Here is a 25,361-nt window from a genome sequence, read left to right on the forward strand (position 1 = left end):
TATGTATTTAGGATAAGTACTATTTCCTATTCCTATTAGGAATATGATTTCCTTTTCTCTTATGAAGGTCTAAATAAGACGGTCTAATACTTGTATAAATATAGACCTCTGTTCATGAGTAATAATAAGCTTACACAGCATCTCTTTTATAACAAAACTAACTATTTATTAGAATTTTTAAACATTTATATACACACATATATAAAGATATACACATATATAAAATGAAATAAAATACTTTTAATTTTTTTTTATATAAATCTTCAAAACAAATTTTATTAAAATTATAAATTTCAACTAATTTAATTTTTTTATAAATAAACATAATATTTTTATTAATCATACTAGATTCTGACCCGCCTTTAAAAAGGGCGGGTATATTTTTTGTTTTACATCTTTTTAGGTCTTTTCAATTGGTAATTTAAATATAATTTAAAGCATAATAAATAATATTCTAAATAATGATAAAGATTTAAGAAATAATAGTTGGACCATACTTTTATTAATGGGTCACACTGCTATTTTAATAGAATAGATTATATTGACAATTATTATATTTTATTACAATAGTATATTTTTTATATTTTTTTAATGTTATAATATGTTAATATGGGTAATTTATTATTAAACCGATGTAATATCTTATAATCAACCAGTCACAAATATCTCGCAAATGCAACAATTTTCAAACGATGTACCATTCATACAAAACGCTTAATAACGCTTGAAACAGCAGCCACCCGCATCCGCAACCGCAACCGCTGCGTTTAAACCAGTCGGGCACATTCCGTCGACGTTTGCCGGCGATTTGCCAAACGGCTACGACTTTACGTAGTTGATTAATACAGCTTCACTCTTCGATTTACCAAACTAACCCCACCTCTTTCTCTCACTTTCTACCATGGTCTCTACTCTCTATATATAAGAGGTGGTGTTACTAGGAGCTTAAAATATATCAAACACACCTCATCTCTCAATGGCCTCCCAAGACAACGTGTCCAGATCCAAAGCTCCTAATGCCAATGATTCTCACATTGCGCTGACTAAGGGTGCACTAGTCACCGGGATCACCGGGCATGATGGATCATACCTGACCGAGTTCCTGCTCCAAAAAGGCTACCAAGTCCACGGTCTGATCCGACGATCCTCAAATTACAACACCCAGCGGATCAACCATATCTACATCGATCCCCACAATGCCAACAAAGCTCGCATGAAGCTCCACTACGCTGATCTCTCTGGTGCCTCCTCCCTCCGCCGTTGGCTCGACGTCATCAAGCCTGACGAGGTCTACAACCTTGCTGCTCAGTCCCACGTTGATGTCTCCTTCGAGATCCCTGACTACACTGCTGATGTCGTAGCTACTGGAGCTCTCCATCTCCTGGAGGCAGTCAGGTCTCACATGGCTGACAATGGCCGTAACATCAAGTACTACCAAGCTTGTTCCTCAGAGATGTTCGGGTCAACTCCTCCTCCGCAATCTGAGACGACACCTTTTCACCCAAGATCTCCCTATGATGCCTCCAAATGCACCGCTCACTGGTACACAGTCAATTACCGAGAAGCATACGGCCTGTACGCCTGCAACAGGATCCTATTCAACCACGAGTCACCCCGCCGAGGTGAGAACTTCGTCACTCGAAAAATAACCTGGGCCCTGGGGAGGATCAAGGTCGGACTGCAGACGAAGTTCTTCCTGGGAAACATACAGGCGTCACGAGACTGGGGTTCGCAGGGGACTACATGGAGGCAATGTGGTTGATGCTGCAGCAGGAGAAACCATATGATTACGTGGTGGCAACTGAGGAGTCGCACACCGTGGAGGAGTTTCTTGAGGTGTCCTTTGGGTACCTCGGCCTCAGCTGGAAAAACCACGTGGAGTTTGACAAGAGGTAATTCAGGCCAACGGAGGTTGACAATCTGAAAGGAGATGCGAGCAAGGTGAAGGAGGTGTTGAAGTGGAAGCCCAAAGTAGGGTTCGAGCAGCTGGTGAAGATGATGGTGGTTAATAAGCTAAAGAGACTGCTCCCTCAGATCATCACAGAGAACCAGTCAGTGTTTGTTAAAGGTCGGTTGCTCATGGAGAACGTCCTTCTAGCTTCAGAACTCGTCAAGGATAATCATAAGGACACAATTACTCCAAGGTGTGTTATGAAAATTGATATATCTAAAGCATTTGATTCTGTGCAATGGAAGTTTGTATTGAAGAGTCTGAGTGCCTTGGGATTTCCTAAGAAGTTCATTCATTGGATAGAACTATGCATAACGAGTCATTCGTTCTCGGTGCAAGTTAATGGTGATCTTGTGAGTTACTTTCAAAGCTCTAGAGGACTCCGTCAGGGTTGCTCCTTTCGTTGTACATGTTCGTATTGTGTATGAATGTATTATCAAGGAAAATTGATAGAGCAGTGGCTGAAGGAAAATTCAAGTTTCACCCGGGTTGTCAATCTCTCTCGATCACGCACCTATGTTTTGCAGATGATTTAATGCTGTTTGTTGAAGGATCGAAGCAGTCTGTACAAGGTGTGTTAACTGTGTTTGAAGAGTTTGAGGCGTGGTCTGGATTGAGCATCAGTGTGGAGAAATCAACAATCTATATGGCGGGAGTTTTGGATGTAGAGAAGAGAAGTATCTTGTCGAATTTTAAGTTCGCAGTTGGAGAGCTCCTTGTTCGTTACTTAGGTCTTCCGCTAATGACACAAGGGATGAAGAAGCAAGATTATGTCCCTCTTTTGGAGAAGATAGAAGCAAAATAAGTTCTTGGACGTGCAGATTCTTTTCATACGCTGGAAGACTTCAGTTAATAAACTATGTTCTCATCAGTATAGTTAACTTATGGGCGACAGTGTTCCGGTTACCGTGCAGTTGTATAAAGGAAGTGGAACAAATATGCTCAGCTTTCTTATGGACGGGGCCATCTCTTAAATCTTCAAATGCAAAGGTTGCTTGGAAAGATATCTGATGTACTAAAAGTGAAGGAGGTTTGGGGATCAGAAACTTGAGAGAAGTCAATAAGGTTTATGGTCTCAAACTGATATGGAGAATGTTAACAGGTGAATCTCTTTGGGGGAAATGGATTCGAGCTAACTTGCTTAAAGGGCGAAGCTTTTGGGAAGTTAACTCAAAGATGCAAATGGGTTCTTGGATGTGGCATAAGATGTTGAAGTTGAGAAGCGTGGCTAAGCTGTTTTTTAAGATTTAAGTGGGAAATGGAAGAAACATCTCTTTTTGGTTTGATAATTGGTCTGGGAAAGGGGTTCTCTCAGATTTGTTGGGTGCTAGGGGGATCATTGACATGGGGGTGAAAAAGAATGCTACAGTAGAGGAGGCAGTGTTAAGTGTTCGAAGAAGAAGGCACCGTACATGTGTGCTTAATGAGATTGAAGAGGAGTTACGTATCATTGAGAATAATCTGAATTCAGACAATCTTGATACTTATCTTTGGAAAAGAGTCTCAGGGTATAAGAAGGAGTTCTCTACTCAGGAAACTTGGGATCAGTTGAGAGAAAAAGACACTTTGTAATTGGGTTCAAGGCATTTGGTTTTCGCAAACGACTCAGAAATATGCTTTCATGGCGTGGCTGTCAGTGAGAGATAGGATGTCGACTATGGATAGAGTGGTGAAATGGAGTCAGAGGAGTGATGATGTCTGTGTTCTTTGCAAAAATGCACCTGAATCGAGAAATCACTTATTCTTTGAATGCAACTTGTCTGCTCAAGTTTGGGAATTCATTGCTAAAGGGTTGTTGCGGAATTCTTATACTACGGATTGGTCAGGGATTATATGCATTATTTCTGAGAGGACAAGGGAGAAGAAGAGTCTGGTATGTATCAGATATGCATTCCAGGCTGTCTTATACGCATTGTGGATAGAAAGGAACAAGGTAAGGCACGGTGATAAAATGATGCCTTGAGAAAGGTATTAGAAACGGAATCAGTTTGGTGAGCAAGAGTGGAACAAGAGTATGAAGGAGCTAATGCAATTATGGTTTCAAACTAGAATGTAATTAGATTTTTGCTTATCTTTTGAGTAGTAAAGTATAAGATTTATAGAAAAAAGAAGCCCAAGTTGTAATAAGGTTTTTTTGGTGAATAAATTTAACATTCATTAAAAAAAAAAAAAAAAAAAGAAAGAAAAGAAGATGATGGTGGACGAAGATCTGGAGATGGCTAAGAGGGAGAAAGTGCTGGTTGATGCTGGCTACATGGAAGCTCAGCAGCAACCTTAAAACTCGAGGCTGCTTGCCAAACAAAAAAAAAGAGGCTTACCATTATCTGAATCTAATATTCTGTTTCAAGTTTTTTTTTCTTTCCATTTTTCTTGTTTGATTTTGTATCAAAGCGAATAACATATGAATTTTCCTACGTTACAACAATTGGATTATACAAATCGGAAAACAAACTTAACAAAAACAAGTACCGAAAGCGTGAAGTACAAAAGAAAAACACAATGGGACAATAGAAACATCATCTTGCATTTATGCAAAATCAAAGACTAGTGGGAAGTATACAGCCAATCTTATCAATGGTCACACAAGAGTATTGACTCTTATGCCTCTTGTTTAGAAGAGACCGACTCAGGAGGTGCAAGAACAAAGGGGGTCACTGTTGACCTAAGAGATTCAGGTCCCTCAGAATTAATTCTTTTACATAATGAATCGCAGTTGTTGATCACCTCAGTCAACCTTCCTTTAAGCTCCCCAAGCTCCACCTGCAGCCCATGAACTAAGAAGAAGAATATATATATCTAGTTAAAGTGTGAATCCCATGTATTCTTCAACAAAGGGATGAATGATATATATATATAGGTAGGGTACCTTGAGATAAATGGTGAGAAGTGGTCCTCATAGCAGAAACGGAGTGGTTAAACCTCTGTAGAAGTTTAGTGGCCAAAGCATCTGCCACTTCAATCTTGTTTTCTATATCTTCCTAGACACATGAGAAGAAACATGGTTATAAATAATTCATTTACAAACCAAATTGTGAGAAGAAAGAGGCACAAAGATTTTTCAGACGGACCTGTCTGGTGGTAATATCTTGAGCTTTGGTGTCTTGCCATTCACGGTAAATGGAGAAAAGCTCAACAAGTATTTGAGGATCCACCGTATCTTCTGGGAAAAGGAAACATTGAGCAAGAAATTCGATTAGGAAAAAAAAATGAAAAACGAGAAAACAAACATATAAATTAATTAGGTATAAAGATACAAACTCACTGGAAGAGGAGCTCGATAAAGCTTTCCTCACCAATATGTCTGTTAAGCTACTTTCCCTGGGAGGAGCTGACTTCAATATTGGCCTGCTCTGCCAATTTTACAATTTTTTTAAGAAATCAACAGTGTTTTTCGATTACGCAAAAAGCAAAAGAGTAGTAGTTAGTAGTAACTCACAACTGTGAGTGATTTAAGATTATCGAGAATGGGATCCACTTTCTCGGATCGTTGAGAGATGGTTGTTATCACATCTCCACCTCCTACTCTATTCTCCTGTTAATTCATTCCAACGGTTAGCCGAAATGGCTGAATAATCAAATCGCGAATTATCTATTTATTACCTGAGCGCCTAATAGCGTTGAATCTGATGCCCCCATGTGATTGATTGTGAACCAACTTTGGAATCCAATTGTTTGTTTCAGCGCAGGTCCGGTTCCCCCGAGGAGAATGAAAGAGAGAGATTAGCTATTTCAACTTAAGGCGAAGAAACTTCATGACGTTTCAGTTTTCTACAATTCAACACCTTGCCGTTTCAAATCCCCCTTTTCACGGTATTTAGACGACAGTATGTTTTCAAACAGATCAAGGTAACGACAGCACGTCGGATATTTATTGGGGGAGACAAAGCATGAATTAAACTAACCATGCTTCACCGCGCATGCTAGACAAAGCCCATTTTATATGGGCCCACTTTTAGCCCACCTTACTAATTATTTAATTACTGAAAATGCAAAAACACCGAAATAATAAAGAACGTATTTTTCTTTAAGCCACTGCTTATACATTACACGAAAAACTCAGCAAGTGTAGAGCGTTATATATAATCTTATTCCACTCTCATCTTCTGCTTATCCATCCAAAATCCTTCCCTTCGTTGCTTTTTATTAAGATCATATATAATTCCACGTAACGACGACGTTTCTTATGCATGCATGCATTGAACGGTATACTATCACCCCCAAAAAAGCTTTTATTCTTCGCCATTCATCAAGAATTGAGACGCCACGAACTTATCAAGCGCTCTCCAATCCGTCATCCTCTTCTCAGCGCCAACGTCATCTTCCCCCGTGCGGCTAGTTGTTTCCGGCAACTTGTCTGAGGCGAGAGAGGGGCTCTCTAGCTGAGGAAGCTGAGATAATTCATCATCACCCATGGATTTAAGGTACATAGAGCCAAAGAATCCATCATCAACGATTTGGTTGGCCTCAGAGGGTAGTTCTTGCTTAAACGGTGTGACCGCTAGACCATCAGTGTTATGTTTGGCGCGCTTGATGAGGACGTTCTTGTCGAGAGGTTCCAAGAGGGTAGCATCGTCGTATAGGAAACAGTTCGAATCCCAAATTTGTCTTCTTTTTGTCGGGACGGTCGTTCGTTTCTTAAATGCTCTACACACTACCCATCCTTCTTCCTGCTATCACCATTTTGATTCACATCATCAATAACTGATATTATTTTGTTTCTTTTACGTACTTTTCAGACCAAGAAAAAGACACGCACAACACTAGAGCCTGCATATAGTGGCAGCCCACTATAACTAGTATTGATCTAAAAAGGTGAAACTTCTATAAGTTAAGAGGAAAAAGTACTGAAGAATACGTCATAATGTATAAATGTACCTGCTGAGGAGCGTTCTGGTGGGATTCTAGGCTGTAGTATTCATGGATGATCCAGTCGGATTTTTGGCCATTGGGAGCTCGACCGCGGTAAAAGACGAGAGTCTTTCTCATACCAATTAGTTTGGAGTTGAGGTAAACGGCCTTGTCCCGGCCTGTGGCTTTCCAGAAACCAGCCATGGTGGCTCGGTTAGTCCTCGTCCCAGTCGGATACTTCTTGTCTTTGTGGCTGAAAAAGTACCACTCCTTTTGCTCCTCGTACCCTATCCTGCATCTCTCTACACGTGTATCCAGTATCATAGATCATATAACTCTTTCAAACTACAAATTCTAGTATTAACTTATATGTGGATCGACATTGATAGCGCATGAATGATAGGTTGCTTGGATGTGTAATTGTCGTCCGTTTATTCATTAGTTATGAAAACCCTAATTTCTCCTTGGACATGTCTAGAGATGTACACAAATCTTATATATAGATAGAAATATTGGATGCATAAATTGCATAAATAAAGATGGGACCAAACTTCTAAAAAATGTGTTCTATATAAACGATTGATCATCAAATATATATTTATATATACGAGTAACGAGTATATGTACATATTGCGATTCAGAAGCATATAAGATAGATATATACCTTGTAAATCCCATGGTTCGATCTTGTAGAGATCAATTTCTCTGATAACATCGAGATCAATACTTTGGGATGCGACTTTCTTCTTGAGGTAATATCCAACAAGCTCTTCATCTGTCGGATGAAACCTAAAACCGGGCGGTATTGACGACTCTTGATCCACCGGCCCCATCATCTTTGATAAAATCTTCAAGTGTTTATATTTTGCTGGTTTCTTCTTGATCGAGCTAGTGAAGATCGACCGTAGAAGAAACCCCAACCGACTCTATCAATAAAAACAGAGAGCGAGAAGATGCTAATTAGGCATAGGAAAGAGAGATATATGGACCGTCCACTTGAACGTCGACGTGTGTGGTTTGAACTTCAGAGTGTAATCATATGCTCATTTCGCGTTGGCCTCACTCACCATCACTGCTTCTATGCGTGCGCGTATACATATCCACATATATGTATTTATATATATACAAAAAGTGTATCTACGTTGTGGATATACATATATAGGTACAGAAATATATGAATCTAATAATTAATATATGAAACCAAGGTAATGATTATGTTAGAACTTAGAATGGGGATATTGGAAAAGGAATTATTTTTATTTTTAAAAGGTGGGTGGCTCCGTTTTGAGAGAAACGGGAGACAGAAGCTGAAATATCATCATTTTGCTTGGTGTTACTTCATGCTCCAAATGATGTCTTCTTCTTCAATCCTGTATTCTCTATTTTTAAATCATATTTTCTATTCTTCCTCTTTATATATATTATTTCCCAAATATTGAAAAGAATAACTACTGGAATTACTGAAGATCGATGTCATATTGTTACATTTTCAGTTACAGCATGACGTTTGTGTAGCTGATGTAACACCTTTCTTGTCTCTTTGTCGTTAATTCTCGTGTCAGCACTCTGATTTCTGTGTTCGCAAAAGAGTTACATGTTTCTCACTTACATTCCATCTCACGCCTAACGCCTACATATTATATACAAAGTTACAAACACATCTATTTATAGTGTATTTTACCTAGAAAGCTAGTCAGTGACTCAGTGAACCGATGATCCGATCGAGTAAATAACTTAATGAATATATATGCGTGAGTTTTTTTTGTATGCTGGCCACCCAAAGAAGGGTTACAGTATATAAAATACATGAGATGATTGTAGAACTAAAAATTAGGGCTTTGCGATGAATCCAAGGCTCATATGGATCACGTATAATTAAGCACAAGAAATACATGTGTTTGAAAGTCGTTGGATCGTTGTATAAGGGCATGATTATTGGTGGGACTAATTTCTAAGTCCTTAGATTAGTTTAATATTATTTTGATGTTAAGAGAAAAAGTTAAGGACAATGCTAAAAATTAGGATTATTGGTAGAATTTTTAGATATTTCTTAGTAAATAAATTATATATTTTTAATAAGTAATGACATTTACAAGATAAAATTAAAATAAAACATTTAACATTAAAATATAAAACATGAGAAAATTACAAACTTGGAAAAAAAAACAAGGAAAAAAATTACAAACATTAAAAAAAAAAGCAAACAAACATTTTATTGATTTAATAGAAACTTAAACATTGTAGATATTCGGGAAATGTCCAAATTTAGCTCATATATTTTCAATCAAATCTTCTTTTAATTGTTGATGGCCTTGTGTATCCCGAACTTCTGCTCGACGTCCCATTGTAGTACCGAGATTTGTAGTCCGTTTGACTACAAAAGTGGGATCCACATCTTCTCCTTGTTGAAATTCTGAAGCGTTAGTGTAGGAATCTCGTTCATCTTCGACAATATTATGGAGTATGATATATGCTCTCATAATATTTCATATTTTGTTTTTATCCTATAAATTAGATGAATTTCTAACAACCGCGAATCTAGCTTGCAGGACTCCGAAGGCACGCTCAACATCTTTTCGCACGGCTTCTTGGTTTTTTCTTAGTACATCTCAGTTATTACATATTACACAACCAACTTTGCAAGTGCATTAAGTAACCGTTAATGATGACATTTACATAATAGACTTGGTCGCAATCAAACTAGCCTTTCATTTCAAACATGGCAAACTAGCAATAAAGGTATACAAACTAGCATAGTTCATTACAGAAACAAGAGTCCAAGTCTAGACGATTTGGTTGCAAACAAACTAGAGAGTTATTTCAAGAATACAAACTAGATTACTATCATGCCATTATACGAACAAGATTACTTTGAGAGCTGAAGAGAAAGTCAATTACCTTCAACTTTGGACGAAATGATTGTTCTTCTTAGAGTTGTTTCCTTTCCCGGTAATTGCAGATGAACCACACCTAACAAAAGACTCAGAATCAAACGAAAAAAAATTCAGTTTCATCAAATTAGTATTGATTTCCGAAACACATATCACTTTCATCAAATAAGCACACTCTCTCACACTCTCACAGACTAGAAAGCCGATTATAGATCGAGAAGAGAACCGTAGAGAGTCGAGAGGAGAAGCGTTGAGAGATCGAGAGGGGAAGCGTCGAGAGATCGAGAGGAGAACCGCCGAGAGTCGAGAGAGCACCGTCGAGATATCGAGAGAACCGTCGAGAGAGCACTGTCGAGAGAACCGTCGCGAGAGCACCGTCGAGATATCGAGATTTCGAGATATCGAGATAGAAGAGAGAACCGAGAGATCGGGAGAGAAAAGGAGAGATCGAGAGAGAAGAGAGATCCGACGAGGAAAGTGTTTCTCGTTCTCAAATCGATTTTGCCCTACCTTTTTTTTTTGGCCATTCGCGACACGACACGTGTCTCCTTAGGACGCCACCGAAAAACTCTTAACTAAGGCCGTCCCAGTTTTAATTGCAAGTTTTTCATTTAATTAAAATCCGATTAATGCTACGATATATCTTTTGGGACGCCGATAATCATGGCCTAAAGAGGCTAAAGTAAAACAATAACATTAAATAAATGAGGGATGTATAATTTTATATATATATATATACTAGCAACAAGCGACGTAAATGGTCTAAAGACTCGCTTTTATAGAACTTGACAATGGACATTGTGGAGCCCTTCCGTTTGCGCATAGCTTTCATGGTTTATGTAATTAATTCTTATAGGAGTCAACTTCTACTAGGGGTAATTTGGTCATTTTCAGCGCAGCTGGTGGAAGAAAAATGCGAAGGAAAGAATGCTGGGGAAGAAGAGAAGGTTAAGTAGAACACACGTGGCTAAGTCGTATTGGGTAAACTGTTATGCTCTTTACGTAGAAGGAAAACAAAGCGATGGGTTTGACTGTTTGAGTTGAGAGAGACTTGTGAGAGTAGCAAATAAACATACAAATACAATAAATCAACAATGACCCCACATTACGCTCTTCGTCGTGATAAACATTCATACCTTACTTTTTTTTTTTTTTTTTTTTTTTGATAACTCTGGTATCTGGGCAGCCACAGTCCCAACTATCCCTCCGTAGGGGGTTCAGCGCCCCAGCGGAAGAGATGTTAAATCCGCTGTGGCCGGGGCTCGAAGTCGTGATGGTGGGCACCTCAGCCGAGGTTCCTTTACCACCAGACCACGAGGCCCGGTTCATACCTTACTCTTTATCAGTTGTATCTGAAGTTGTGAACCAGCGCATTGACAAATAAACGTGATTTATTAATCATGCTTGGTGTAAAAGGAAGTAATTAATATCCATTTCCCTATTCATCAGTTATAATGTATATAATATAATAGAAGAAAAAAAGAATTTTCAATATAACCATGATCAAGGATTACATGATTGAAAATCATTCACTTATACACTCATACTAACCCTGATCGATGAAACCTCTACTGTTAGTGTTTTAACTTAAGCGCCGCTGATATATCTGAGAATGATGATACCTGAAGAAAATATATGCCTACATATTTATTAGGAACTGGTCCGGGTTAACACTCTATATATGATTAGGGTAACTACGTTTTCTAGCCAAATTTCTGTTGGGTTTTAATTACTTTAGCCACATGTTTTCCCCCTTTAGAGTATAGTTGATGTTGTTTTAACCGATCAAATGGTGATGTTGATGCAAACATAATCTTTGGGTTTCTCTTTCCACGACCCAAACATTATGTTTGCATCTCCATAGCCTTTGGTGAAGGGTTTACTGGTTGTTCTCTAAATATTATTTTTCCAAAAGGTGTCATAAATCCATTGAATCAGTTTTTTTGGCCAAATCTACTGGACATCCTTTTTCTAGAGAGATTAACGGGGCTAATGTATTAGAGCCAAAATCGCATTTTGTCTACTATTATCTCCCAAGACCGTAGTGGTTGCATGAGCAATAAAATTATCGGTGACTGGTAAAATTTGGGCATATTCTAGAGTCAGAGACTCAATAGTTTCTTTGGTGCAAAAAAACTGTAGAAGCAGAATAAGCTATCATAGACACATACACGTCCTCAGGACCGAGATTAATTGTGGCTAGCGAAATGAGATAGTCCACTTTGGCAATGGTCCTTGGATTTTGGTTCTTTTTTTCCAACAAGACTAATGTCACAAGGAAGTATCACAAGGGTTGAAACTGGTGTCGAGGTAGAACTGGGTAGAAGAGAATTAGGGAAAATGATGGGCGAAGTGGCTGCAACCACATGGCTCGCAATGGAGTCCATCTCAATAGCTTTGATAGTAAATACATGGGTAAAACCGCATAAATTCCACTTCTCCTATCGTTAAGAACGGTGAACGATTATGTGGATATCAAAACTGGCTAGTGAACTGTGCTGGTTAGGTTTGTTAAGAGGATCTAGTTGAACTAAACAATTATTTTTTTCGGATCCAAAGTTGTAATCGATACCAGATTTCCGGTTAGGGCCGGTTAAAATCTTATTACATAAAGTTTGGTTTTTTAAAGTTGTTAATTAACGTGATCGGGACACATGACAATTGTATATTTAAGATTATGACACGTGTTAATCTATTTCATAATTAAAAATATACTCTCCTGTTCTCGAAAGTAAGATGTTTTAGATTTTTTACTTGTTCGATAAAGATAGATTTTCTATATGTTTAAGAAACTTTTTTATACTTTTAAGAAACATTAAATGAAAATATTTGAATTGATTAAATTTCATTGGTGAAAAGTTATTGGAAATTATATAATTAAGTAAAAAGAAAAATTAAATTATAAACATTTATTGAATTCTTAATAAGCGTGAACACTTTAGAAAATCATACTTTTCAGGAACGTAGGGACTATATACTAAGATATTAACAAAAACAAATTTTATTAAAAATCTTATTATATATATTATTTAATACTAATTTTTCTTTTTTAAATCCTAATCAAAAGATATATCTTATTATACAAAGATTGGTTCTTCAAAGTTGTTAATTAACATGATCGCGACACATAACAATTATATATTTTAGATTGTGACATGTGTTAATCTATCTCATAGTTAAAAATATATATTATTTAATAATCTATCTTGTATCTTGTATTTAATAATCTATACTATCTATATTATTAAATTAAAGCATAATTCCTATTAAGATTATGCTCATATTTTTAGAGTTATTTACAAAAAAATGCCATTGTTTTTTTTAAAAAAAACATCACATTAACTACAACCAATCAGAAATCATCTATTTATAAGCAATATTTAATCTAATCAATTTCTAGTCACTTTTGTTCTCACCAATTATATTCCACCATTAAAGCCAATTATTCAAATATTCGAGCCAACTCTTTTAAAAAATAAAAATCCGCCACCAATATCCACAATCAATCAAAAAATCTAAACTTCTCAATCCCATAAATTTACAAACATGTAAAACAACAACTACTATATATTAGCATCAGATTATATATTATTAGCTTTACATCTCAAAAATGATCATCCTAAATATATAAAACAACTAATACACATATACAAAAAATACATTATATAATTTTTAGAAACTATATATATTGCAGAAAATATAATATGTTATAAAATAAGATATTTTAAAAACAGACATTCCCGCATTTTGAAAGCGCGGGTTAAAATCTAATAATTACTTTAAAAAAAACTGCATGGGATTTACTGACGTCTTGGAAACAATGAGTTGATTGGTTGGGTTGTAGGATGTGACTTTAACTTTAGTGTTTAGTTAAAGTCTCTGCAATCACCAAACAGCCCAAAAAATAAAAAAGTGGATGTAACAAACTTATTTTCCAAAGCCTCATCTTTTTAGTTGTAGGAAATTTTAAAGCTACATTCCCTAAACCTACATCAAAAAATCCTACGGCCTAAATTCTAAAGTAAAATTTTTACGGTTACAGTTGAACCAATCACCCCAATGTTTAATCTTGTGCTCAACATGTCCTATCTACTGCACTCAGAAGGTAACCAAGCTTATTCCACATCAATCCTGGAATTAAAACCATTTTCATTGTCAGCGGCAATTCTCGAAGGAAAAGCATTGCTCATTGTTACTTATTTGAAGTTAGCTTGAGAACCAAGCAACCTAATCCTACCGAGTTATGGTTCGTGAAAGGATTAGGAAATATGTTAAGTTTAGATAGATTAGGAGATATCTAATCTCTATATAAATAAGAAGATACCAATGTGTGGTATAACTTATGAGTTTTATGAGTCTGTGAGGTTAAAGTTTTGAGTGATTTTCATTAAGATTATTATTGAGTTATTATAAACGAGTTATACTAAACCTAGATTCTATAAATGCTTCAAACAAAATTTAACACAAGAAGAAACTTAATGTTGATTAACTGCAACTTTGGCTCTGAGGATCATCAGGGAAAACATAAATTGCATTAGTCTGATGCACTACCTTCAAATTCACTAATGGGAGAGAGACGACTTAAATCAACAGGAACAATATAAAAGAAGATTGTGATTTCATTTGAGAACATTTCTTTATAGTGTGCTTTACATACTACTACCAAGTTACAAAAAGGAGAGGGACAAAACGCTGCGTTTCCAAAGACTAGATTTCTTGGGACGAGGTGGTCTGAAAGCAAAGTTGATGCCGAACATGTCAGAGGAAGTCAAGTTCATGTCGACGAATCCATGGAGCTTACCAACGAGGGAGGCACTCTCTCGGACATGACCCATGTCTTTGTAATCAGACCAGAGTCTGTGCGCCAGCTGGACCCGCCGGTGCCTTGTATTCAGCCCAATTCCCCATCTCAAGAACAAGTTCTCTCTCTCTTCCTTGGATAGTTTCCTCTGCATCAGCTTGCTCAGCTTAAACCTCTCTCTAGTCAACGCCTTCGTGCTGCTTGTTTGTTTGTTTCCCACACAATATATAATTAAATAGTTAGTACTAAACCAAAAAAAAAGAGATAGATATATATATAAAATAAAATGTGGAAACCTGGACACTAGGCTCAGATCGTCGGTGGGTTTGCTATTTTGGGCGATGTACTTGAGTCTACGGAGTTCGACCTCCAAGTACAAGCAATCCTTCTGATCCCCTCTGAACAATAGGAAGAAGTAGCTTCGGTGGGCCATGGAGACGTTACACGTGTGCCATAACTCTATTATCTCCCGCTGTAGCCTCTTGAACTCTTCCGGCCAATTCAAAGGCGTGTCTAAGTAGTCTTGTATTGGGTCCAATGCAGCGTCTTTGAAACTCTTTGTCGAACTCAACCCCAAGAACAACTTCTGTTCTATTTCCTCCATCTGTTAGTTAACATGTCGACTCGAGTGAATTTTTAAAGTTAAAAAAAAAAAAGTAAACTTGAACCAAATACAGGCAAAGAAAAAAAAAAACTAACCGAGGGATGAATGATTCGCTTGTCTTTCTGAGCAGCAGTTTCCTCAGTTTTCTCCTGGCTTGTAGAAGGGCTCTGAAGCTCAAACACAGAAACATCAGAGGGGCGGGAGAGTGATTCATTTGGTGATGACGACATTTCGTTATGTGAAGAAGCAGTAGCATGCGCAGTTTGGGTGTCGCTCAAGCTTCTCTCGATCCATGTTGTCGGCATGCTCCTCCCGCTAAACTCATCCTGCAGCAACCTCTCATTCTTGATGTCGCGCATTTCAGCTGCTTTGTCGTACCAACTTGGCGGTGTGTCAGCAGCATCTTTCTCAAACCAAGATGGGGAAGAGCTCGATAACACGCTTGCTCTGCAGCTCCGGCTTCTAGTCAGTTTCATGCCTCTGACCGGTTGTGATTCTCTCTCCGTAAGCCAAGAGAATGGCTTTTCAGGAGAGGGAGTGATAAATACTGGTGGCATCGGGGTGCTACTACTAAGGCGGCTTGTACCAAACTCATCAGGAGATGATTTGAAATCACAGCATGGAGGAGGGGTTTTGATGAGTTTGCTTTCTTGTTTTGGTTCAGTAGAGGCACTACTCACTTCCTTTACATTTTCTTCTTCTTCCTCCTCTTCCTTCTCTTCCTTTTCAGCTTCAGTTGGTGGTTGTATGTTCTTTGGCTCTGTCACACATACTGGTTCTTCTTCTTCTTCTGCTTCAATGGATAGTTGTAGGTTCTTTGGCTCTGTCAAAGACACTGGTTCTTCTGCATTAACAACGTCAAATCTATCTGGACTGCTCTGCGGAATATTTTCCTGTGGATGTAGTCTAGTGACATCTGACATCATCTCTGTTTCTATGCATCGAACTTCCCTGCAGTCATCCTCAGAATTTCCATCAGTCTCTTTACCCACCCGTTCCTCTTCAGCATAACCTTCTTCGCCTGGAGAAGGAAAAATAACTAATGTTGATGAGGCATTAGGTTGAGCTTCAGTTTCTTCTGTGTGAACTTTGGAATGGTCTTTAGTTTCTGCCCCGTGTGGAGTTACGAAGGCATGCTGATGAAATGGACTACTTGACCCAGAATCTATCCTGAAATCTGAAAGCTGGAAGACGTTGTCGTCATAACTGTATTCAGATGATCGTGGAGACAAACTGGAACGGTGAGCTGATATAGGGCTTAATGGTGTTGTGTTCTCAGAGTCCCATGTACTGCGCACCCTCAGCTTCGGGTATTGATGTTCCAGCACCACCTGTACAGCAGACAAAAAACAAAATTTTAGTAAGTTTGAAGTAAAGTGGATGCCTCACTTTCTGTAAGATTTAACATACTTACCTCTGTTGATAGTGTCTCTTTTGGTCCTTGTTTTCCTTCTCCAACCATTCGTCGAAGATCCTCGATCTCGCAACGAGCTTGCTTTAGCTCTTGTGCTAGTTGGAATACCTCTTTCTTGAGCTGCAACAAAAGGGACAGTTCACAACTCAAATCTTCAGAAAACTACAGAGTGAGATTGGAATGTGAACATGAGCTATTATTACTATTATCGTAATAGGGTGTCTCGTTACCTTTTCAACCTCGAGGTCCTTCTCCGTCAGTAATGCAGTTGTTGCGTCAGAGGCAACCACCGAAGGCTGACCAGGGCTTCTCAACTCACTTTCCAGTTTAGCCAACTCCCTCTGCAAGTGTTTTACTAAAGCTTTATCAGACATGACAACATTGACTTGTGCATTCGTTGTCACCTCCTTTGCACAGCTCGCAAATAGCAGTGTGTTTCTTGATTGCTCAACGTGGATTCTCGCAGGACTCATGGTACATATTATGGCAGTTCTGGCATTCCCTCCCAAGGAAGACTGAAGTATGCGCGTCAGTTTTGAATCTCTGAATGGAATGTGACCAGTTTTTCCTTTACTGCATGAACGAATGTTAACCATATAATAAATAACTAGTGATGCAAAAAGAAAAAAGACAATCGTTATGGAAGAAGGAAGCTAACCTTAGCTTACGGATCACAGTTCCCAGCGTTAACAAACTTCGGTTTATATGACAACCTTCTTTCAACCTTGTGCCGGCTGATAATGACTGAGATGCACGTTCACTTCCAGCAAGATCAATAAAGTTCTGCAGGACAAGTAGTTACTCTATAGATCCTTTTCAACAACTTTTTTTTTTAGCAGACAATGTGATGAAGAGTTTCAAGAAGATTTACCACTGTTGCTGTTAGTGTACTAAATTTATCGTTAGTGAAAAATTCACGAGCCGTGCTTTCAACTGTCTGTAAGAAAGTAGTAGAAGAAGTAAGATATAAAGCTCACAAAGAAATGCAGCGTTAAACCATAAAAATATATAAATCAACAAGATGCCTAACCAATCTCAAAATCTGATGAGACCGGGAGCTAACTTCATTTAGAGCTGTCTCTCCAATTTGCCGCTGAGCTGCAAATGATTATAGATGACCATGAAAATCAGCAAAATAAAAAAAAATTAGAAAATTTAGGTACCAGATATAGACGATCTTTACCTTCGCAAACAGAAAGGAGCTCCTTGAAATGATTCCAGTCTCGCAGAGTTTCCTCTGTGAGTTTCTCAACAACTGTCCCTTTCTGTCAGAAGGAAAAAGAAACTTCGTATGAGAGATTACAAAACAAACAAAAAGATGTATATAGAATGAAAAGATTATATGTACCTCAGGATCATCTAGAAGTCTGAGCGGACTACTATCTGTACTTAAGAGGTCTCGTACAGACTCATTATAGATCTCCATGGCAGAGAACTTTAGAATGAATTCTCTTTCCTTGTGCTGCTTACAGTAAACAGATAAATTAACTACCACGGAAACAAAAATATAGAATGGGCTGGTAAGAGATATGAGGATGCTGTCTTCTTTAATTTACCTTGTCAATGTAGTCGTAGATATCAACTAAAGTGCAGTGAGTAATTCCACTCATGGTGTATGTCTTTCCACTGCTTGTTTGCCCGTATGCAAAGACGCTAGCTGAAAACCAAGTGAAATATAAATAAAGAGAAGAAGAAGAATAAAAGGGAGGAAGAGTGAAATGCAGATGGAAAGATGTCACACCATTAACGCCACTGACAACAGAGAAAGCCACTTCCTTGGCCCCTTGGTCATAGACTTGCCTCGTACAACACTCAGGGCCGAACACTCTGTCTACAGGCAGGCAGAGAATAATCATAAGAGAGAAAGAAGGAAGGAAGAGGGTTTGAATTGATGGAAGAAAGGAGGGGAGATAATAATAATAATAATAATGTAATATACCAAAGGAGTAAGCAGAAGGATACATGGAGCGGTCAGAGATAGAGAGATGGCTCCTGTACATGATGGTAGTAGAGTTGATGCACTCCCAGTCAGGGGAATCATTCCTTAACATTTCCTTGTCATTTAAAGGTCGGAGACGAACAGAAACAGAAATCTTTTCTTCACAGCCGCCGCCGCCGCCGCTTGGTCCTTGCATCTGATCAGCCTCCGTAGTCATCATACCTCCAGAGTGGAAAATGAGAATGAAAACATTATATAATGGAGGCAAAGTGTATATTATGTGACTCAAAATAATAAGTCAATAATTGAGTCCAATCAATCAATCATCTGGTCAAATTCCATGCCGAAACAACCAAACTAATAATGATACTAAAGTAATATGTTACAGAGCAAGTTCAGAGAACCGAGATTCTTGAGTCTGGACTCTGGAGACAGAGACAAAAACAAGATTCATATTATAACTATTCCAGGATAGGTTTGTATAAATGGTCCCCCACCTCTATTTTATTGAATACACCCTCCTCCGTTTCATATTGTAAGTAGTTTCATATTGTAAATAGTTTTAAGAAAATGTTTTTGTTTCAAAATGTAAGTAGTTTTCGTATTTATAGGTAACTTTTACATTTATTGAATACAATGTGACCAATCAAATTAAATATACTTATTTTTTATTGGTTATATTATATCTAACCTATTTATTATAAAATATTTTTTAAAAACATAATAATTTTCTTAATCTTCGTGGTTTTAGCCAAAACTACATATGTTATGAAACGGAGAGAGTACAAAAGAAACAAAATGAGATGCTTATGAATGGAATCAATTTACCTAAAGAAGGAAGGAGGCCTTAAGATGATGACACAGCCGCCGCTTCTGTAGAATGTTCGACCTGGCTCAACGCTAACTCCATGTGCAGTGAGGAGGAGGACACGAATCTTTTGTTTTTTTTAAAAAAAAATTTCTCAAATTACTTACACACACACACCTGCCTCCAAACACCATAGAAAATAAAATTCCAATAAATAATAATGAGCAAGCATGGAGTCGAAAATTAAAGCAATGCCTCCTCCTATAGACACAACGAAATCGACATCCGGTAGCGTAAATTAGCAGCATTAGATGAATTTCTTCTTCTTACCTCGTCCGCGCGCTCCGAGACGATGAAGATATCCAACGGCAGCTCCGAGAAGAAGAAGAAGATCCAGATATTCTATGACTCTCTCTCTCTCTCTGGATTAATCGGATTCGCACAGCTGTGATCGTTAATGGCGTTTTTCTGCAATCTGGCAAAACTCCTCTCCTCTCTTTTTATTATTAGCCTGCCACTTTACAAACTGCCGCGCTAAACTAAGCACATTTTTTTCACTTTATTACCCTTTTACCCTTTCTCAGTATTTAACTTTTTTTTATTCTTTCTTTTGTTATTCCGAAACTAACAAAAAATGTTTTGTTACTCGATTCATCTCAGCTTCACCTAATTATCGATCTTAAGTCACACTCGCCAGTTGAATTTGTAAATGCTAATTCCGCAAGCAATGCTTCATGCTTTGTACCACCAACAAACACCTTTTCCTAACCTTGTTTTAAGTTTCGTTAAAGGAGTTTTCGATCGTTATTCATATAAATTTATATATACATAATAAAATAAACACAGCACATGGTTGTTGCAGACCCGCTGTCCATTTTAGTGACTACCTTTATATAACGTATTTCGCTAAAAGCAATGCATGTGCAGTGCTTTTTTTTTTCTTACTTACACCTTAAGTTCGTTGCCATTTATATACCTTATCATTAAAAATAACGAGTTTTTCATGATTGTTTTCCAGATTGACATTTACACAGGGAAGCAGATTAAGAAGTATAATCACCCACTAGCCGTTTCTTTTCTTTAATTTTTTTGCATGCGTACTTCTCACACTTGTTGAAACATAGTAGAAATAAAAATGAAGAAACATAAGCTGAAATCCATGTACGCATGATGTCAAGAAAACTATATCGTATGAAGGTTTTCTTGTTGTATTAGCTTTAGGTCAATCGACCAAATATATACAAGTGCCTAGCTACTACAGTTTTAGATAGTTACATCAGAAAAGACAAACTAAATATACAATCAAAGATATGTAAATATATTCCTAAGATATGGAATTATCCGTTTACACCCTCCCTCGATCTGGAGCATGGAGATTGCAAATGCCGAGCTTGCCCAGAAATGATTCAAACTCGCGACTCCCAAGTGCTTTTGTGAACATATCGGCGAGCTGAGCTTTTGTTGGGCCATGTCGGGTGGCTATGGTTCATTTGACGATCTCATCTCTCACAAAATGACAATTTGTTTCAACGTGTTTTGTCCGTTCATGGAACACGGGGTTTGCACTTATATGTATCGCAGTATGATTATCCCAGAAAAGAGGTATAGGAGATGTAAATCGTACTCCAAGTGACTTAAGAAGAGCACACAACCACAATATCTCCTTGAGTGTGAACGTCATTGCGCGATACTCAGCTTCGGCTGATGAAAGAGAGACCATCTTTTGCTTCTTTGTTTTCCAGGATATAGATGAACCTCCAAGTTGAATAAACCATCCAGTCAACGATCTTCGTGTAACAGGGCATCCAGCCCGGTCGGCATCACACCATGCAGTCACTGTTAAATCTGTATCGGCTCTGAGAAAGATCCCATGTCCTACAGTACCTTTCAGATAATGGAGAACCCTTAATGCAGCTTCCCAATGAGCAGACCGAGGCTTGTGCATGAACTGAGAAAGAATATGAATGGCATAAGAAAGATCAGGTCTCATGTTGCTCAAATAGATTAGCCTTCCAACCAACTGTCTATATGCAGGAACTTCTCGCATATAGTCACTTTTATCAAGAGCCAATCTATGGTTCTGCTCGATAGGGAATGTGACCGGTTTAGCAGCTAGCAAACCTGTATCTTTGAGAATATCCAGCACATATTTCTGTTGGCATAAATATATGCCTGTTGGACTTCTTGCTAGTTTAATACTGAGAAAATATTTTGATATTCCTAAATCCTTCATGTGAAAACACTGGCTCAGATAATCTTTGAAAGACTGAATAAGAGCAGTGGTATTTCCTGAGATGATCAAATCGTCCACACAAACTATGACATGGAGACATTCCAGACCATGTTCCATCGTAAATAGTGAGTAATCAGACAAGCACTGTGTAAAACTGTATTCCTTAAGTGTTGTATTCAACTTTGCAAACCAACAGCGAGGAGCTTGCTTCAGTCCGTATAGAGATTTCCATAAGCGAAGTACCTGGTTTTTATCAGAGCTACGATAACCAGGAGGTAGACGCATGTAAACTTCTTCCTGTAAATCACCATGTAAAAAGGCGTTGTGTACATCCATCTGATGGATTTCCCAGTTGAGCGATGATGCTTGCTGCATAAAGCTACGTAGTGTGCTCATCTTTGCGACTGGAGCAAAAGTTTTAGTGTAGTCATCTCCTTCAACCTGGTTGTTGCCAAGAGCCACAAGACGAGATTCGTGACGCTCAGGTTCCATCTGCGCGGAACTTCCGACGGAAGACCCATTTACAACCCAAGGCTCTTTTACCCTTTGGCAGAGTACACATGTCCCATGTGTGTTGTGCTTTAAGAGCATCAATCTCACTGCGAGTAGAAAGTCTCCAGTTTTCATCTTTCATCGCTTCATTGAAGCTGCGTGGTTAATAAGTAACTGTAATGGCAGAAAGAAACTCGAAATGGTTTTCGGAGAAGACAGAGTAGTCCACATAATCAGAAATCAAGTAGAGAGCTTGCGTCGGCGTCGCAGATTCTGTGGTGATAAGATTCAACATATAATCATTGACTTTCGTAGGCAGAGTCCGGTGATGATGACCGCGACCTAAGGGGATTTCGACTGGAGATAGTTATGTGTTAGAGTTTACCAGAGGAGGAGTGATCGCAGTGGATTCCAGAGGATGAATATTCTCGTTAAGGTCTGTCAAATTCAGAGAAGTATCCACTTCTTCTCTGTCGGACTCATAGTGTTCAAAACCCGGAGGTGATATGATCTGGGAAGCATCATTTTCATCAGTCGTCTTTTTGTTAGATATTGAAGGCTGCGATTGGTGATCAGCCGAAGGAGATGATTCAGTTGTGGGTTCTGGGATTTCAGCAACTCCTGAATCATGGGCGTTTTGCTCTGTCTGGTCAACGTCGTCATCATTAACAAATTGTATCGGAGTATTCAGTTGTTGCGAGACGTCTGATTTTTCATCTGAAATTGATGCAAATGGGAATCCATGCTAAAAAAACACAACATCTCTAGAGTAAAATATCTTCTTTGTATCAAGGTTGTAAACTCTCCATCCTTTCTTACCATTCGGATAACCCAAAAGCACACACCTGATACTTCGCGAATCAAACTTGTCTCCTTTATGATTCTGATTGTGAGCAAAACAGAGAGATCCGAACACACGAAGATGATGTAGAGGTGGTGGTTTATTATGCGGCTTCTCAAAAGGTGTCTTGCCATCCAAAATTGGTGTGGGTGTTCTATTTATCGAATAAGCAGCTGTAAGAATGCACTCTCCCCAGAATTCTATAGGAAGTGAAGCTTGAAATCGCAGAGCACGAGCGACGTTTAGTATGTGTATGTGCTTGCGTTATGTTCTTCTGTTCAGTTGTGGCGTGCCTACACAAGATGTCTCATGATTTATTGTTGCAGGCTGGGATTCAGACTACTCAAATGGATAGACTGAGGTTCAAGAGCTCGGACTGGATAGGACGAACGGATGGCAATGGAGTGGCTAGGCGGACGCTATGGAGAGAGAGAGATGGCCGGTTTTGTTCCTGAAACAAAAGAGAGTTATTTTTATGAGTTTTTATGGATTAAAATGATGAACTGAAAGGAGACTAGATGATAAATGAAGAACATAAGCAAATATGACTTTTTATGGGTTTTTATATTAAATGGCCGATCTAGAACTATATGATGCAAAATGAAACAAAAACAAGAAAGGATAGAGATGGCTGATGGATTCAAGTTGTTGGACGTGTGTCTCTCTCAACAAGAACAGGGGATGGAGATGGCGTGAAGATGGGATCTGGCTTGTTGGACTGAAGTCTCTCTCAAGCTGGATCAGTGGAGGTAATGGAGTGAGGAATCGCCACAAGCTTGGTGGTGGAAAGCTTGATAAGATTCGAGATTGCTTCTAGCCAAATCGCTCAACAAGAAGACTTAAGGGTTTTCTTTGCTCTAGGGGAAAACTGACTCATATATTTCATGAACTAAAAAAAATACAAGGCTGCTTATAGTGGGGATTAAATACCATGCAGCTATGCCCTTCTAGGGGACTTGAAGCAAAGCAACATGGACTCTCTTGGACTCCAAAAATCGACAAGGCCTAGACAAGAATGGGCCGACTCTTCTTGGACAACTAAAGCAAAGGCTAAACAAATGGCCTTGAATTATTGGACTCAAATAAATAAAAAGGACTTAAACAATTTACCCATAAGTTCATGTAATTGAAATTAAAAGAAAGAACCAACACAAACCAAAAACAATAAACCGGTTAGAAATCATAAATGAAATCTTACCTGCTTACCTTAAATGGAATGGGCGGATTACTTAGAACCGGCTGGGATTGGGACAGGGTCTGAACTGAGATCACATGTAGAGATGGTTAGGCCGGTTCGGTTCTGGGCGAGGGATCTGAATTGGATTGGACTAGCTTGATCTTGAACCTCTATTGGACCGGCTTGATCTTGAATCTTCAATTGGATCATCTCTTCAATTAGTAACTCTTCCTGGCCGGTTTGAACATCTTGATCAAGGATTTGTTGGACAGCTTTAGAGAAACCGAGTCTTATGGCCTTGGCTCCACTCCGGGTAGTTGGACCACGCGTAACCACGGGAACCTCTATTTGGATGACCGCATCATTCCTTCCCCCTTGAAAAGGTTCTGGCCTCAGAACACCATCATCTGCAAGGAAAGGAGACAAATCATATACATTGAACACAGGGGAAACCTTAAACTCACCTGGAAGCTCAAGCTTGTAAGCATTGTCGTTGATCTTCTCAAGGACCCGGAATGGTCCAGTGCCTCGTGGTGATAGTTTGGACTTCCTCTGGTCTGGAAACCTCTCCGGTCTCATGTGTAACCACACCAAGTCGCCTGGTTCGAACAAAACCTCCTTTCTCTTCTGGTCAAGACGAGCCTTGACCTTGGCCGCCTTCGCCTCTAGTTTCTCTCGGACCCTCCGGTGTAGGTTCTTAACGAATTCCGCCTTAGTGGCACCATCTCGACTGCGGAACATAGAGTTGGGCAGTTCGAGCAGGTCTAGGGGCGTATCAGGCTGAAAACCATAGACAACTTCAAAAGGAGAAAGCTCAGTAGCAGAGTGTCTAGCATGGTTATAAGTTAATTCAATAAACGGTAAACAAGATAACCAGTTCCTTAAGTTCTTACCGACCGTAGCTCTTAATAACTGAGTGAGTGTACGGTTTACTACATCGGTTTGGCCGTCAGTCTGTGGATGACAAGTGGTCGAGAACAGCAGCTTGGTACAGATCTTACCCCATAGTGTCTTCCAGAAATGGCTTAGAAACTTAGTGTCTCGGTCGGACACAATGGTTCGGAGAACACCATGTAAGCGCACCACTTCTTTAAAGAACAGGTCGGCTGTCTGGGTAGCATCATTGGTTTTGTCACAAGCTATGAAGTGGGCCATCTTGGAAAACATGTCCACCACTACAAAAATGGAGTCTTTGTGGTTTATCTTGGGCAAACCCAGCGCAAAGTCCATAGAAACATCTACCCAAGGATGGTTAGGAATAGGTAATAGCATATGTAACCCATAAGGATGTGACCTGGATTTTTTCTTGAGACAGACAGTGCATTTGGCGCATAGGTTCTCAACATCTCTCTTCATGTTCGG

At 38.7% G+C, this 25,361-nt stretch overlaps 3 protein-coding genes and 1 pseudogene across 9 annotated transcripts; 1 reads left to right on the forward strand and 3 right to left on the reverse strand.

Moving 5' to 3' along the window:
• Nucleotides 1-976: 976 nt before the first annotated feature.
• Nucleotides 977-4,331, forward strand: LOC106356509 (annotated as a pseudogene).
• Nucleotides 4,332-4,346: 15 nt separating this feature from the next.
• BNAC07G16770D lies at nucleotides 4,347-5,705 on the reverse strand. Of its 2 annotated transcripts, none has more exons than XM_013796254.3 (6): nucleotides 5,552-5,705; nucleotides 5,388-5,483; nucleotides 5,214-5,301; nucleotides 5,020-5,108; nucleotides 4,818-4,929; nucleotides 4,347-4,725 (listed from the first exon to the last, which is right to left on the reverse strand). In XM_013796254.3, exons 1-6 carry the CDS (start codon nucleotides 5,585-5,587, stop codon nucleotides 4,550-4,552), a joined length of 597 nt encoding a protein of 198 aa, XP_013651708.1. In that variant the 5' UTR covers nucleotides 5,588-5,705; the 3' UTR covers nucleotides 4,347-4,549. The 2 variants fall into 2 exon arrangements, with proteins under 2 accessions (XP_013651708.1, XP_013651707.1); XM_013796253.3 differs by having other exon boundaries at nucleotides 5,020-5,111.
• A 249-nt stretch (nucleotides 5,706-5,954) lies between these two features.
• Nucleotides 5,955-7,889, reverse strand: LOC106356512 (NAC domain-containing protein 105-like). Of its 2 annotated transcripts, none has more exons than XM_013796255.3 (3): nucleotides 7,464-7,889; nucleotides 6,827-7,101; nucleotides 5,955-6,621 (listed from the first exon to the last, which is right to left on the reverse strand). In XM_013796255.3, exons 1-3 carry the CDS (start codon nucleotides 7,633-7,635, stop codon nucleotides 6,181-6,183), a joined length of 888 nt encoding a protein of 295 aa, XP_013651709.1. In that variant the 5' UTR covers nucleotides 7,636-7,889; the 3' UTR covers nucleotides 5,955-6,180.
• A 6,402-nt stretch (nucleotides 7,890-14,291) lies between these two features.
• LOC106358397 (kinesin-like protein KIN-7H) lies at nucleotides 14,292-20,028 on the reverse strand. Of its 5 annotated transcripts, none has more exons than XM_048762523.1 (15): nucleotides 19,587-20,028; nucleotides 19,277-19,433; nucleotides 18,449-18,670; nucleotides 18,251-18,340; nucleotides 18,066-18,166; nucleotides 17,858-17,971; nucleotides 17,693-17,774; nucleotides 17,540-17,607; nucleotides 17,381-17,446; nucleotides 17,168-17,292; nucleotides 16,740-17,082; nucleotides 16,510-16,629; nucleotides 15,191-16,426; nucleotides 14,788-15,095; nucleotides 14,292-14,688 (listed from the first exon to the last, which is right to left on the reverse strand). In XM_048762523.1, exons 3-15 carry the CDS (start codon nucleotides 18,666-18,668, stop codon nucleotides 14,358-14,360), a joined length of 3,204 nt encoding a protein of 1,067 aa, XP_048618480.1. In that variant the 5' UTR covers nucleotides 18,669-18,670; nucleotides 19,277-19,433; nucleotides 19,587-20,028; the 3' UTR covers nucleotides 14,292-14,357. The 5 variants fall into 5 exon arrangements, with proteins under 5 accessions (XP_048618480.1, XP_048618481.1, XP_048618477.1 ...); XM_048762524.1 differs by having other exon boundaries at nucleotides 18,472-18,670; nucleotides 19,587-19,993; XM_048762520.1 differs by having other exon boundaries at nucleotides 19,277-19,437; nucleotides 19,587-19,992.
• Nucleotides 20,029-25,361: the final 5,333 nt, after the last annotated feature.

This window comes from Brassica napus, chromosome C7 (genome assembly GCF_020379485.1).
Source record: "Brassica napus cultivar Da-Ae chromosome C7, Da-Ae, whole genome shotgun sequence".
Lineage (NCBI taxonomy): Eukaryota > Viridiplantae > Streptophyta > Magnoliopsida > Brassicales > Brassicaceae > Brassica > Brassica napus.

What these genes read in the sequence shown, in the direction of transcription:
- BNAC07G16770D (XM_013796253.3), bottom strand. Translation starts at nt 5,587, where the DNA reads ATGGGGGCATCAGATTCAACGCTATTAGGCGCTCAG. An exon ending in AAGATATTACCACCAGACAG is followed by an intron (nt 4,930 to 5,019) that starts GTCCGTCTGAAA and finishes TCATGTGTCTAG; the next exon opens with GAAGATATAGAAAACAAGAT. An exon ending in TTCTCACCATTTATCTCAAG is followed by an intron (nt 4,726 to 4,817) that starts GTACCCTACCTA and finishes TCTTCTTCTTAG; the next exon opens with TTCATGGGCTGCAGGTGGAG.
- LOC106356512 (XM_013796255.3), bottom strand. Translation starts at nt 7,635, where the DNA reads ATGATGGGGCCGGTGGATCAAGAGTCGTCAATACCGCCCGGTTTTAGG. An exon ending in CGAACCATGGGATTTACAAG is followed by an intron (nt 7,102 to 7,463) that starts GTATATATCTAT and finishes ATACACGTGTAG; the next exon opens with AGAGATGCAGGATAGGGTAC. An exon ending in ACCAGAACGCTCCTCAGCAG is followed by an intron (nt 6,622 to 6,826) that starts GTACATTTATAC and finishes AAATGGTGATAG; the next exon opens with CAGGAAGAAGGATGGGTAGT.
- LOC106358397 (XM_048762523.1), bottom strand. Translation starts at nt 18,668, where the DNA reads ATGATGACTACGGAGGCTGATCAGATGCAAGGACCAAGCGGCGGCGGC. An exon ending in TCTACGACTACATTGACAAG is followed by an intron (nt 17,972 to 18,065) that starts GTAAATTAAAGA and finishes TACTGTAAGCAG; the next exon opens with CACAAGGAAAGAGAATTCAT. An exon ending in AGCGAATCATTCATCCCTCG is followed by an intron (nt 15,096 to 15,190) that starts GTTAGTTTTTTT and finishes GTTAACTAACAG; the next exon opens with ATGGAGGAAATAGAACAGAA.